This window comes from Quercus suber, unplaced genomic scaffold (assembly GCF_002906115.3).
Source record: "Quercus suber isolate HL8 unplaced genomic scaffold, Cork oak 2.0 scaffold_516, whole genome shotgun sequence".
Lineage (NCBI taxonomy): Eukaryota > Viridiplantae > Streptophyta > Magnoliopsida > Fagales > Fagaceae > Quercus > Quercus suber.
The window spans coordinates 270,450-282,140 of record NW_027069965.1 but is presented as its reverse complement, the minus strand read 5'-3'; the positions used below and the strand labels follow the sequence as shown (position 1 = coordinate 282,140).

The 11,691-nt window shown below is 32.1% G+C and overlaps 1 protein-coding gene across 4 annotated transcripts; it reads left to right on the top strand.

Annotated features, from left to right (window-relative positions):
- Positions 1 to 878: 878 nt before the first annotated feature.
- On the top strand, positions 879 to 9,960 carry LOC112023922 (alcohol dehydrogenase-like 2). Of its 4 annotated transcripts, none has more exons than XM_065763619.1 (10): positions 879 to 1,121; positions 1,244 to 1,383; positions 1,497 to 1,543; positions 1,669 to 1,994; positions 5,381 to 5,463; positions 6,764 to 6,839; positions 7,454 to 7,518; positions 8,086 to 8,181; positions 9,063 to 9,175; positions 9,594 to 9,705. In XM_065763619.1, exons 1-9 carry the CDS (start codon positions 1,070 to 1,072, stop codon positions 9,132 to 9,134), a joined length of 957 nt encoding a protein of 318 aa, XP_065619691.1. In that variant the 5' UTR covers positions 879 to 1,069; the 3' UTR covers positions 9,135 to 9,175; positions 9,594 to 9,705. The 4 variants fall into 4 exon arrangements, 3 of the variants coding, with proteins under 3 accessions (XP_065619691.1, XP_065619690.1, XP_023912314.2); XR_010625041.1 differs by having other exon boundaries at positions 880 to 1,121; positions 9,063 to 9,228; positions 9,594 to 9,710; XM_065763618.1 differs by having other exon boundaries at positions 885 to 1,121; positions 9,067 to 9,175.
- The last annotated feature ends 1,731 nt before the right edge of the window (positions 9,961 to 11,691 follow it).

The following is an 11,691-nucleotide window of genomic DNA, read 5'->3' as shown; positions in this document are numbered from 1 at the left end:
TTCATTTTTCAAAAAGAGATTGTGTTATTGGTAAAGTTAAAAAAAAAAAGCATTGCATAATTGATTAGGTTTTCCCGGTACACTTTATGTTTTTCCTAATGAAAACAAAAGTGGGTATCGAAATTGGGAAGTGATGCAGCACCAACCCACCAAACCTGTACTACTCAAATAACAAACTAAAACTCTTTTCTTTGTTATACAAATTTTAGATGATTCTTTTGTTCCATTGGAAATTTTTTATGTTTAACCTTAAACGTTGTAAGCTATTATTATTAGATAGTTACTTTATGCTACTATTCCGGACCTTAAACCATTTTTTCCGTAAATTTCAAGCACTTTTTATATAGGATGTGCAAATTTAACTACAAGACCTTTGATAAATGGTCTAAGTTATTAATTATTTATAGTATCATGTAATAATAATAACAATAATAAAAAGGTGAATGATTAATATAATGTTATAGATTTTATATTTTTAAACTCAATCAACTTTCTCCAAAAAAAAAAAAAAAAAAATCATACTGTATGAGTCATCAATATATGATATCTTGCTCTCATAATAAAAATCACCATATTAGGTAGACATTATAATTTCTTCTGTTGTATCTATAAAAAAAAAAAAACACTCCATTAAAAAGACTCACATTAAGTATCATATTTTTAATTAATAGACTCCTATTAAATTTCTAATGTGCTATTTAATTTAAGTAAAGGAAAAAGTTAAATACAGTTAAAAAACTGTGCATATATTTTATCCTTTGACCCATATATATATAATATTATTAATTCTATTTTATTTAAAAAGCAAAGGAATAGGAAATTCCATTTTTTTTTAAATCCTAATCCACTAAAATAAATAAAAGTGATATTAAGATCTGTAACATATCTCACAATATTTGACTTATGTAACTCAACTCTTCATATATGTAAGGAAGAGAACAACAAACTCACATAGACAGATCAACTGAAAAGAAAGGGAGAAAGAAGATCAAAGTAAAGAACTCTCTCATCTCTCTGAGCTTTGGTCAATTGGAGAAGTCATAGAATCTATTTTAATTCATCCATTGCCATGGAGAGCAATAGCAAATCAGAAACAGCAGGAAAAGTTTTAAGATGCAAAGGTTCTTTTGCTTCATTTACATTCCATTTCAATTAATTTATCAGCTTTAATTTCTATATTTTCTAGACTATTTGGATCTGTATTATTAACTATATGTTGTTTCTTTGTTTGCAACCCAAACAGCTGCAATTTGCAGAAATCCGGGAGAGCCACTTGTGATAGAGGACGTTGAAGTAGACCCACCAAAAGCTTGGGAGATTCGGATCAAAATTATATGCACAACCCTCTGTCACACTGATATCACCTATTGGAAAATGAAAGGAGTAAGTTCTTCCCACCATAGAAATAACAAATAGTGCACCTATCTAGTCTACTCAATACTATCCATTGTAAATTATCAAAAGTTTTAAATGGAATTAGTGCATTATCTCTCAAGGGACTTGTTGCAGCTTTTCCAAGAATTTTTGGGCATGAAGCAGTTGGGTAATTTTATATTACTTCACCTTTCCTTATTTCCATTTCCTGAATGGTTATTCTTCACGTAAGTTTCTAGCTTGTGTTATAGTTTTGGCTTTTTTGTTACATTCAATTTCTTTCTGTGGCGATAGTGTTGTTGAAAGTGTGGGAGAGCATGTAGAAGAATTTATAGTGGGGGATACAGTGTTGCCGGTGTTCCTACCGAATTGCAATGAATGCAGAGACTGCAAGTCTCAAAAGAGCAACCTTTGCACAAAATTTCAGAACAATTATCCCCCTAATATGCCTAGGGATGGCACTAGCAGATTTAGAGACATGAATGGTGAGATTTTGCACCATTTCTTGTGGGTGTCTAGCTTCACCGAGTATACAGTGGTAGATGTAACCCATGCTGTGAAGATTACTCCTGAGATTCCAGCTGATAAGGCTTGCTTGCTTGGTTGTGGAGTGTCCACAGGTTAGTCTCTGTAAATTTCTACATGAATTGATTACACACATTTTATAAACCATCAAATTGATAGGGCTGTACTAGGAAGTCATTGTCTTGTCCTTTTTTTTTTTGGCTATATTTGGCCAGAGTTTCGGATTGTACAATCTTTCAAAGAGTTTCAATGGAGTAACATTTTTCTGGTCGTATTCAACCGAATAATTGTTTCCTCTGGCCATCGGATAAATTTGGATTTTGGCCAAAAATAGTTGAATATGGACCACAACCAACCAGCTATGTTGTGTGAAGTGGTATCTTCCCCTTAGCAAAAGGGCAAAGTGGTATCTCCCCCTCACGGTCATTTGTTCGAGCCTAGATTGAGCTTAGAGTAGAGTTTAGGTTATCAAGATTTCTAAACTTTACATATCTCCCCCTTGCCATAAGGGCTTGGCAGTATCATGAGCTCGTGTTTGTTCATTTGAGCCCAATGGTGAGCTTGGAGGTAGAGTTTAGGTTATTAGAATTTATAAAATATAAGGGGCCACAACTCACCACACAAATAAGAAAGTTTTATAANTTTTTTTTTTTTTTTTTTTTCTTCACTGGGTTCGGTCTTCTCTTGGGTTTTTTTTTTTTTTTTTCCTTTCTTCTTTTTCACTGGTCGGTTTCTCTGGTTTTTTTTTTTTTTTTTTTTACTGGGTATGGTTCTTCTTCTCCTGGTTTTTTTTTTTTTTTTCTTCAGCTGGGTTCGGTCTTCTCCTGGGTTTCTTTTCTTTCTTTTTTTTTTTTTTTTCTTCAGTAAGTTCAGGTTTCTGGAGACTAAAAAAAAAAAAAAAAAAGCTGCATTTGTGATAGTTATGGGACCCACAAATAGTGTGAAAATATATGAGTGATGGAAAGTGAGTAATGGTGCCTAACGGGTGTGAAAAATTAAGTGATGAGTGATGAAAATTGAGTGATGAAAAAAATTCATCCAAACAGCCTCTAATCATTTCATGCAAGGGGTACATGCTTATCTCTATCATAATGTCTATAAATTCACATGTAATGAAAGAGAATGTATATATTTAATACATGAGATAACTTATCCTCAATGCCTTCTTGATTGTACGGGCTGATTGTAATTTCTAGTAATGGACCCTAGATCTAGCCTCTGTGGACTTATGAGAGTGGGCGCAATGACTCTTTGGGCTGGGTGGCTTCTTATGGGTCAGCCAAGCACATCTTACTTCCAATATATTATTTTTAGAATGATGAGACATATAAGGCTTGTTTGGTTTGAGCAAATAATGGTGTATTTTGTATTCATTTTCAGTTTTTATGGGACGCATAACTAAAAATTTTGTTTGGATTTGTATTTGTTTTCATTTATCATTTTTAGTATCTAAAAAAAGGATTTGAATACAAAAACTGAATAAAACTTTTTGATGTTTTCATTTTCTTGAAAATGAATATAGTGCCATTTCGTAAAAAAATCAAATATGTGAATTCCATTATCACTAACTTGTCACATCAAAGAACACACTCTCTCTATTTGTTGGTGGTTGTCAAAAAAAAAAAAAAAATAAGTGAAGGGGAAGACAAAGCAGAAAATAATACCAAACAAAAAAATAGATGGAAACAAAAAATGAGTACAAGATTTGAGTATAGAAAATGAATACAACTTGAACACAAACCAAATAGGCCCATAGCATCTCTTAAAATTATATATATATTTTAAATATTATATAATAACAAATTTCGTTAGTGCTCAAAATGCTGAAACAGATGCCTACATTGTCATAAAATTTTCAGGTCATTTAGAGTGAAACCTTTTCTCACTCGGTAGCTAGACCTATAAATGGTGGGAACTTTGGTAGGGTTCAAATTCCATTAGTCAATGTCATAATAAGATAACGATTGCCATAAATCAGCTTGGCAAGATAAGTGACAAATTAATGATCATCCAACAGTAACATTTTTCATGAAATATTTAAAATGTGTTTAAGGAAGGTCATGCATATTAAATGGAGGTGGGGTCGATGAAGATCCTGACCACCTCTAATTTCTCAGCCATTTCTTTTTAAAGAAAAATTTGAGACGTTTTTCGAGTTCATTAGTAATCAATATGAAGTAAAACAATAGAGAACAAGTCTAGAGAAACCAAGTTTTTAATAATAACAGAGTTACCACCGTACACCCTTTGTGCGATGGTCACTTCATAAATATAAGTACTTGTGGAGTGTAGGGGGCAAAAGCCAGGGTTCAAGTCTTCGGGAGGGAGTCTAGAGAAACCAAGTTTTTAATAATAATAGAGTTACCACCACACATCTTTGATGCGATGGTCACTTCACAAGTATAAGTGCTTGTGGAGTGTGGGAGGCAAGGGTCAAGGTTCAAGTCTTCGAGAGGGAGTTTCGCACACATATACACTTAGATTAGACTAAAGTAGAATTCTATTTTGTATAAAAAAATAAAATAAAATAATAACAGAGTTAAGAAAACAAGTGCTCAGATGATCAATCATTACATACCTAGGGAAAAAAATTTGGCCGCTCATTTTTTTTCCACACAAATAAGAAAGTTTTATAAAGTGTTAAAAAAAAGTTTTTTGGCTTCTTCTTCTTTTTTTTTTTTTTTTGTCTTTTTTTTTTTCCAAATAATCTAAAACTTTTAGATTTTTTGAAAATAAATTAATTTTTGGTTTTTTATCACAAACATTAAAGTTATCAAAAATATTATCTTTTGATAGAAACTATACAAATAAATTACCACAAATAAGATGTTTTCTATATGAATAATTAGTCAAATAGTTTTTTTTTTTTAGAGACACTTTCAACCTATGACGTCCGCTTCTGATAATAGATCTCTTATTCAACCATAAATTTTTTTTATCAATTGAACTAATTAGAACACACTAAATAATTTCTCAATATAAAAAAGATTTATATTTTGATAGGAAAATTTTTGAATTACGGAAAATATAGTGTGTCACAATTAATATCATTATCATTAAATTATTGCTTAAACACTAATTAATGTTAATAAAATAAAAAATAATGTTGTGATTGTTATAAAAAAAGATTGTATTTATTAAATTTGTGTAAGTGTGCGGTAGCATTACTCGAAACCATCTTTCAAGAGTGAATCACACCTGTCATGTTACCACCAACCATCAAAATCATTGATGCCGCACCACCAAGCCTTTTATGGTGAGCCCCACATTCCACTAATTGTGTTGTTAAATTGTAAAATTATTAAAATAATAATAATTGGATCACATGATGTTTTAAAATCTTTTGGTTCCCTACATTTTTTTCCCCCAATTTTCTGTGTTATTTGCGAAGTGGAGGAGGTTACTACCAAAGTTATAAACAGGTTCTTACATAAATTTTTTTCTTTTTAAAGCTTCTAAACAGGTTCTCCTGTGGTTGCAGGAATTGGAGCAGCGTGGAAGGTAGCTGAGGTGGAAGAGGGATCCACGGTGGCTATCTTTGGGCTTGGACCAGTTGGACTTGCGGTATGTAAGTAAAAGTCTAGTATTAAAAAAAATGTTCACATTTTCCTTGTCATAATTGTGACGTGATAGAGTGTGATTGGTGAAGAAAAAATGATGGGTTTTTATGTAAGTGAAGGTTAACTGTTTATAATTTGCCACGTCAAAATTGTAGAATAATTTGTGATCCTTTATTTATTTATTTTTTTAAATACAATGGGTCCGTTTGGATTCAGCTGAAAACTGAAAACTGAAAATACTGTAACAAAATAATATTTAAATGTGTGAATAGTACCAAGGGACCTATTTTTAATGAAAAAGTTGATAAAAATTGAGAATTGTGGGACCCGTGAACAGTGCTCGGTGCACTGTTCATTGGCCGAAAGTCAAATAATGCGGCTATTGTTCATTAAACAGTAGCCGCACTACACCTGAAACTCTTGAAAACCAAAAAAAAAAAAAAAACAGAAAACGCAAAACGCAAATGCCACACCCAAACGCTCTCAAGATGGAATTTCTACTCTAACTTAATCTAAGTGTATGTGTGTGTGAAGTTTTTTCCTGGAGACTTGAACCCTGACCCTTACTCTCCACATCCCAAAAGTATTTATATTTGTGGAGTGATCACTGCACCAAGAATGCGCGGTGATTAATTTGTGATCTTAAAACTACTCGTCATGTAAATAAATTTATTTAACTCAATGACTAGTCAGCTTGCAGATCTTGCTCTATGTTTCAAAGTCCACGGTTGGAAAAATTATTAGGTCCACTAAGAAGATTGTTGATGTGGTCTTTCCTGACCTCCCAACCAGTAAAATATTATTATTTATGCAAATGTAACATTATCTAGTAATTTTTATTTTTTATTCTTTGTGCTGATTAGGAGGTTCACTCACACATTTACATATATGAATTTATCTCATTGGTTAGGAGGGAGTCGTCCTCTTGGTGGACCTAATATTTCCTCCCACAGCTTGCCCATGTTGGGTTCCAACGTCCATAAAAAATCGCAACAAAATCCAGATTCACGACACGACACAAGAGACCCAAAAAGAAAAAACAAAACCAGGATGAAAAAATAATAAAAAACGTTCTGAACAAATTTGATCGTTACAGAATACAGACAAATCAAGATTGGGCCAACTAGGTGACTTTTTAGAAGTTATAAGATTTTTTTTTAGATCGCAGATGGTGACTTTTCGCAGAGGAAATGGATATCAAAATCCACTAAATAATTGATGCCGAAATGGGGAAAAAAAGAATTAATACCTAACAAAAGTCATTGTAATTTTAAATGAATTTATGAAGCACAAATTGATGACAGGTTGCGGAGGGAGCAAGACAAAGAGGAGCTTTAAAGATTATTGCCGTTGATTTGAACCCTGAAAAATTCGAAATAGGTAAGCTGTCTATTAATTGATCTAAGGATTTCTATTATTTTCAGCATTACCATATATTATACATCATCCATCCCAAATTGTTGATCTTCTATTTCATTTTGGAATGCCTCAAAATTAAGTCTTTTTTTTTTCTCTAAAATTAATAAATAAAATTTCTATTTTAACTTTTTTTTATTTAAAAATTCAATGCCATTTTTTTTTTCTATAGTTAAATTAATGATTGTAGTTTTGAAAATTTGTACATTTTAATTGACAAACAATGCATTAAATGTTGTTCCAGTAAAAAGTTTGATTTTCTAAACATGACCAACATTTTGGGACGGAATGAGTATGTAATATATTCAAGTAAAAGTTCAGTCCATAATTTAAATTGGATTCTAATTGCACTTTAATTTTGTATTAAATATCCTTTTAGTCAAACATTAATTTGATGTCAAATATGTCTAAATTTTCAATTCATGCTAAGTGTCATTCCTAACCCTCAAAAAAAAAAAAAAAAATGCTTAGTGTCACTCCTATGCATACATAGGGATTATAAGTTTTTTTTTTTTTTGGAAACCACTAGTAGTATTTAAAAGCTCAACAAGGTTGTCATATTATTTTCATCTATGCAGGAAAAAAATTTGGAGTAACTGATTTTGTAAACCCTAAAACTTGTGGAGAAAAGTCAATGAGTGAGGTAGAGATTCCTTTCTAATAAAAGGGTTGTGTTAATGGACACCGTAAGGTGCTTGTTAACAACAACTTTTTGCAACATTCTTTCTACTTTTTGCAGCCTTTTGTCATTTTTGACAATTTTTGGTAGTTTTTTTTTTATTATCCATTTTGACAATTCTATTAATAATTTTTTGTCCTTTTTATTATGTGGGATGCATATAGGAAAATCTTAACAAACACCACATGGTGCTTATTAACATTTCTTTTAATAAAATTATCTTTAGGATTATTTACTAACGTTCAGTTTTCAAATGATTTTGAAAGAATAAGCCCCTCCAATTAATGTGTTGCATACTTGCATAGAAAAAGTTTTTTATAGCCTGATAGGTGAGGGGCACCTTTTAAAGTGCAAAACAAAGCTATAAACGGAATCTCACATCATTTTTCATTTTTCATTTAACTCGTTAAGGAAAAAAACAATAAAACATATTAGTTGGCATAAACAGGTAAAAGTTCATTATGTTTTTGGATTGTATTGTATTGTATGTGCTCATTTGGAGTTTCCATTTTTTGTGACATTGATAATCAGGTAATTAACGAGTTAACAAATGGGGGTGCTGACTATTGCTTTGAGTGTATCGGATTGGCATCATTAATGCAAGAAGCTTTTCTAAGTAGCCGAAAGGTTCTTTCTCTCTCGCAACTTCTACTCTTTGTTTGATATGGTTCCCTGTAAATCTTATTTTTATTTTAGAAGATGGTTCCTGTTAATCTGATAGAATCATAGAACCATTCAACCATATAATGAGAGAATCCATAAGTTTTGGTTACTGTCTTACGCCAAGAAGTTGCAGAAGGCACATCAGATATGACAGTTTAGTTTACTTGGTATAAGATAATCCTAAAATCCACCATACATCATAAATGTGATGTGTAATGTGTCCATAGAGAAAGTGTTGTGTGCAATATTGCGTGAAAGTAAGGAATTGATGAAATAAACAAATGTGGTGGTTACTGTTCTAAAATAGCTTCTTCTTCTTTTTCTTTTTCTTTTTTATTTAAATTTTTATATGGTGGTAATTAAGAATACTTCATTGATTCATTATAAAAACTAAATTGTTTGCTTGTTTAAAATACGAGGTTCTACCACCATATACCCTTGACATAATATTTATTTAACAAGTATAAGTTCTTATAAGGTGAAAAAGGGAAAATAAGGGCTAATGTTCAAGTTATTAGGAGAAAATTTTACACATATATATACTTAAATCGTGTTGAGATTTCTATCTTAGAATAAATAAATAAATAATAATAATAATAATAAATGCCAGTTCTTTCACAATGCATACTCAAATTATCCAAATGCAGTAAGAAAAAAACATCAGAAGGATGTGTATCAAAAATCACAAAGTTTTCAGCTTGTTCAACACCCTTTAACCTTCTAGCAAGTGTATCAGCACACTTGTTGCCTTCCACTTGTAACCAAATTAGTTGTGACTATCATTTAATTTCCTATTCGTTTTAGTGTTGAAGCATTTATTGATTCAAAAATTGGTTTTGCTAAAGTCAGGGTTGGGGAAAGACAGTGATACTTGGAGTGGAGATGCATGGCTCGCAACTAAGTCTCAACCCCTATGAGTTTCTTCGCGGCAGAAGCGTGACTGGTACATTGTTTGGAGGTATCAAACCCAAATCTGATATCCCTCTCCTCGCCAAGAAATACCTAGACAATGTATGTTGACATTATTTCACTAATTTACGTTGGTTGCCCTCTAAATTAATTTCAGTTTTTCCCCTTTTAATTCAATAGTATTGCTCTTTTTTTGTTTGTTGTTGAATTCTTCAATATTATTACTCAAAATTATTATATACCTTTGTCTTAATCGAATAATTTATATCATATCAAATTATTAACAAATAACTCCCATTCTTAAAATTATTATTGTATAACTACCAAGTCCAGAGAAAAGAAAGTGTAGGATAAATATTGGCATTCCTTTATGGTTTACATCAATCAAGCAATCGCTACTCATGGTGTTGATCATGATTTTGAATATAATGTGCTACTACTACTAGTGATGTGTGTTTGTGCTGCAGGAGCTTAGTTTGGACGGGTTCATATCTCATGAATTGAGCTTTCAAGACATAAACAAAGCCTTCGAATTGCATCAAGAAGGAAAGAGCCTTCGTTGCATTATATGGATGGATCACTAGATTGCACTGGTGGAGCGGAGCCAAGGAGGAGCGAGAGGGGTTTGTTGCCCCTCTTGAACTCCTCAAAAGTTCATCCATCATGGTACCGTTTTATGTTTTGATGATAAATATAGAAGTTTTATTTACTCTATGTACTATAAATGTACAAAACGTTGTTAACAAATGACTTCAGGTCAATGATAAGATGTATTTAATATATTATTAAATAATATTTTATACATTTTTCAAAAAATACAGTCAAATCGTACAATATATATCCAAAATCCATAATGAATATGTACTCCAATTTTAATTACCTTAACATGTGTCTTGGGCTCAAGCTTATAAGGCACATATGAGAGACGTCTCTCCCCGATGTGGGATTGAGTAAATCCTTGAGGCCAGGAGTCAAAGAGGACAATACTTACTAATTGGGGGCTGAGATAAGAAACCCTTCCACATTAAAAGGCGTGTAGTAGTGGTACACATGTGTCTTGGACTCAAGCTTATAAGGCACATGTGAGAGGCGTCTCTCCCCAATGTGGGATTGAGCAAATTTTTGAGACCAGGAGCCAAAGAGGACAATACCTACTAATTGGAGGTTGAAACAAGAAACCCTCCCACAAACTCTATTATAAAAAAATTTCTAAACTAAAAAAATGAATATTTTTGGTAGGAATGCCCCGAGATATAAAGACAATATCACTTTTTTTTTTACAAAATAGAATTTCTACTCTAGCCTAATCTAAGTGTATATGTGTGTAAAGCTCTCTTCTGGAAACTTGAACCCCGACTCTTGCCCTCCACACCCCACAAGCACTTATACTTGTAAAGTGACCATCGTACTAAGGGTATGCGGTAGTTTTACAATTCAATATCAAGAGCAAGCCATACGTGACCAACAATCAACGCCTTCCCGAACGATGCGGGCTTATTATAACTTCTTGTAATGGACCCTAGATTGATCTGGCTCTTATGGGCTCATGAGAGTGAGCCGATTATTCCCTTAGGCTGGTGGCTTCTTTTTGGTCAGCATCTCCTAAAATTTTATTTTCTAAAATTATATAATAACAAACTTCTTTAGTGCTCGAAATGCTGAAACAAATACCTACATTGTCATAAAAATTTCAGGTCTTTTAGAATGAAATCTTTTTCTCTCAAAGTAGAACTGTAAATGTAGGGAACTTTGTGAGGGTTCAAATTCCGTTGTATCACTGCCATAACAAGTTAACGACTGCCATAAATCAGCTTGACATGTTAAGTGACAGAGTAATTAATGACCATCTAACAACATTTTTCATGAACTTTTTAAAATGTGATTAAGGAAGCGTGATAAGGTTAAGCTTATCACATGGAGGTGGGGACGATGAAGATGACCACCTCCAATTTCTCAACCATTTATTTTTAAAGAAAAAGTTAAAGGACATTTTTTCGAGTTCATTAGTAATCAATATAAAGTAAAAAAACATAGAATAAGTTTAGAGACACCAAGTTTTTATAATGTGAAAATGTTTGTCCTCTCCTCACAATTTATTCCCTCAACAAGTTACTAAAAAAAAAAATAGTATTGATAACAAAATTAAGAAAATAAGTGCTCAATGTGTTGTAAAATAGTGGAAGCTCAAATTACCAAGGTTGATTGTGAAAATATTTTAGGCTTGTGAAAGATCTTCAAACTAACAATAGGAAAGAAGAAAATTAATCCAAAAGAAAATAAACACAAAACACCAAAATTTACGTGGTTCAGTAATAGTCTACATCCACAGGTAACGACGAACAAATTTCACTATAACAAATTTGGATAATAAAAATTGGTGTAGAGGAATTCACATAAACCCAAATCCCAAATACACCCAAATAACTCTCTCTCACAAATACAAAACCAAAGAACCAAATATGAACCAAAGAACCAAAGGTTCACAAATACCAAATACGAATACCAAATACGAATTGCACACAAACCAAAGAAAGAGCCACAAATCAAATCCAAAAGTTGCAATGC

Bases quoted from the DNA above. Each gene is read 5' to 3' on its own strand.
- LOC112023922 (XM_024056546.2), top strand. From the start codon at position 1,070: ATGGAGAGCAATAGCAAATCAGAAACAGCAGGAAAAGTTTTAAGATGC. The intron at 1,544-1,668 runs GTAATTTTATAT...CTGTGGCGATAG, and splicing joins TTTGGGCATGAAGCAGTTGG to TGTTGTTGAAAGTGTGGGAG. The intron at 5,464-6,763 runs GTATGTAAGTAA...AATTGATGACAG, and splicing joins TTGGACCAGTTGGACTTGCG to GTTGCGGAGGGAGCAAGACA.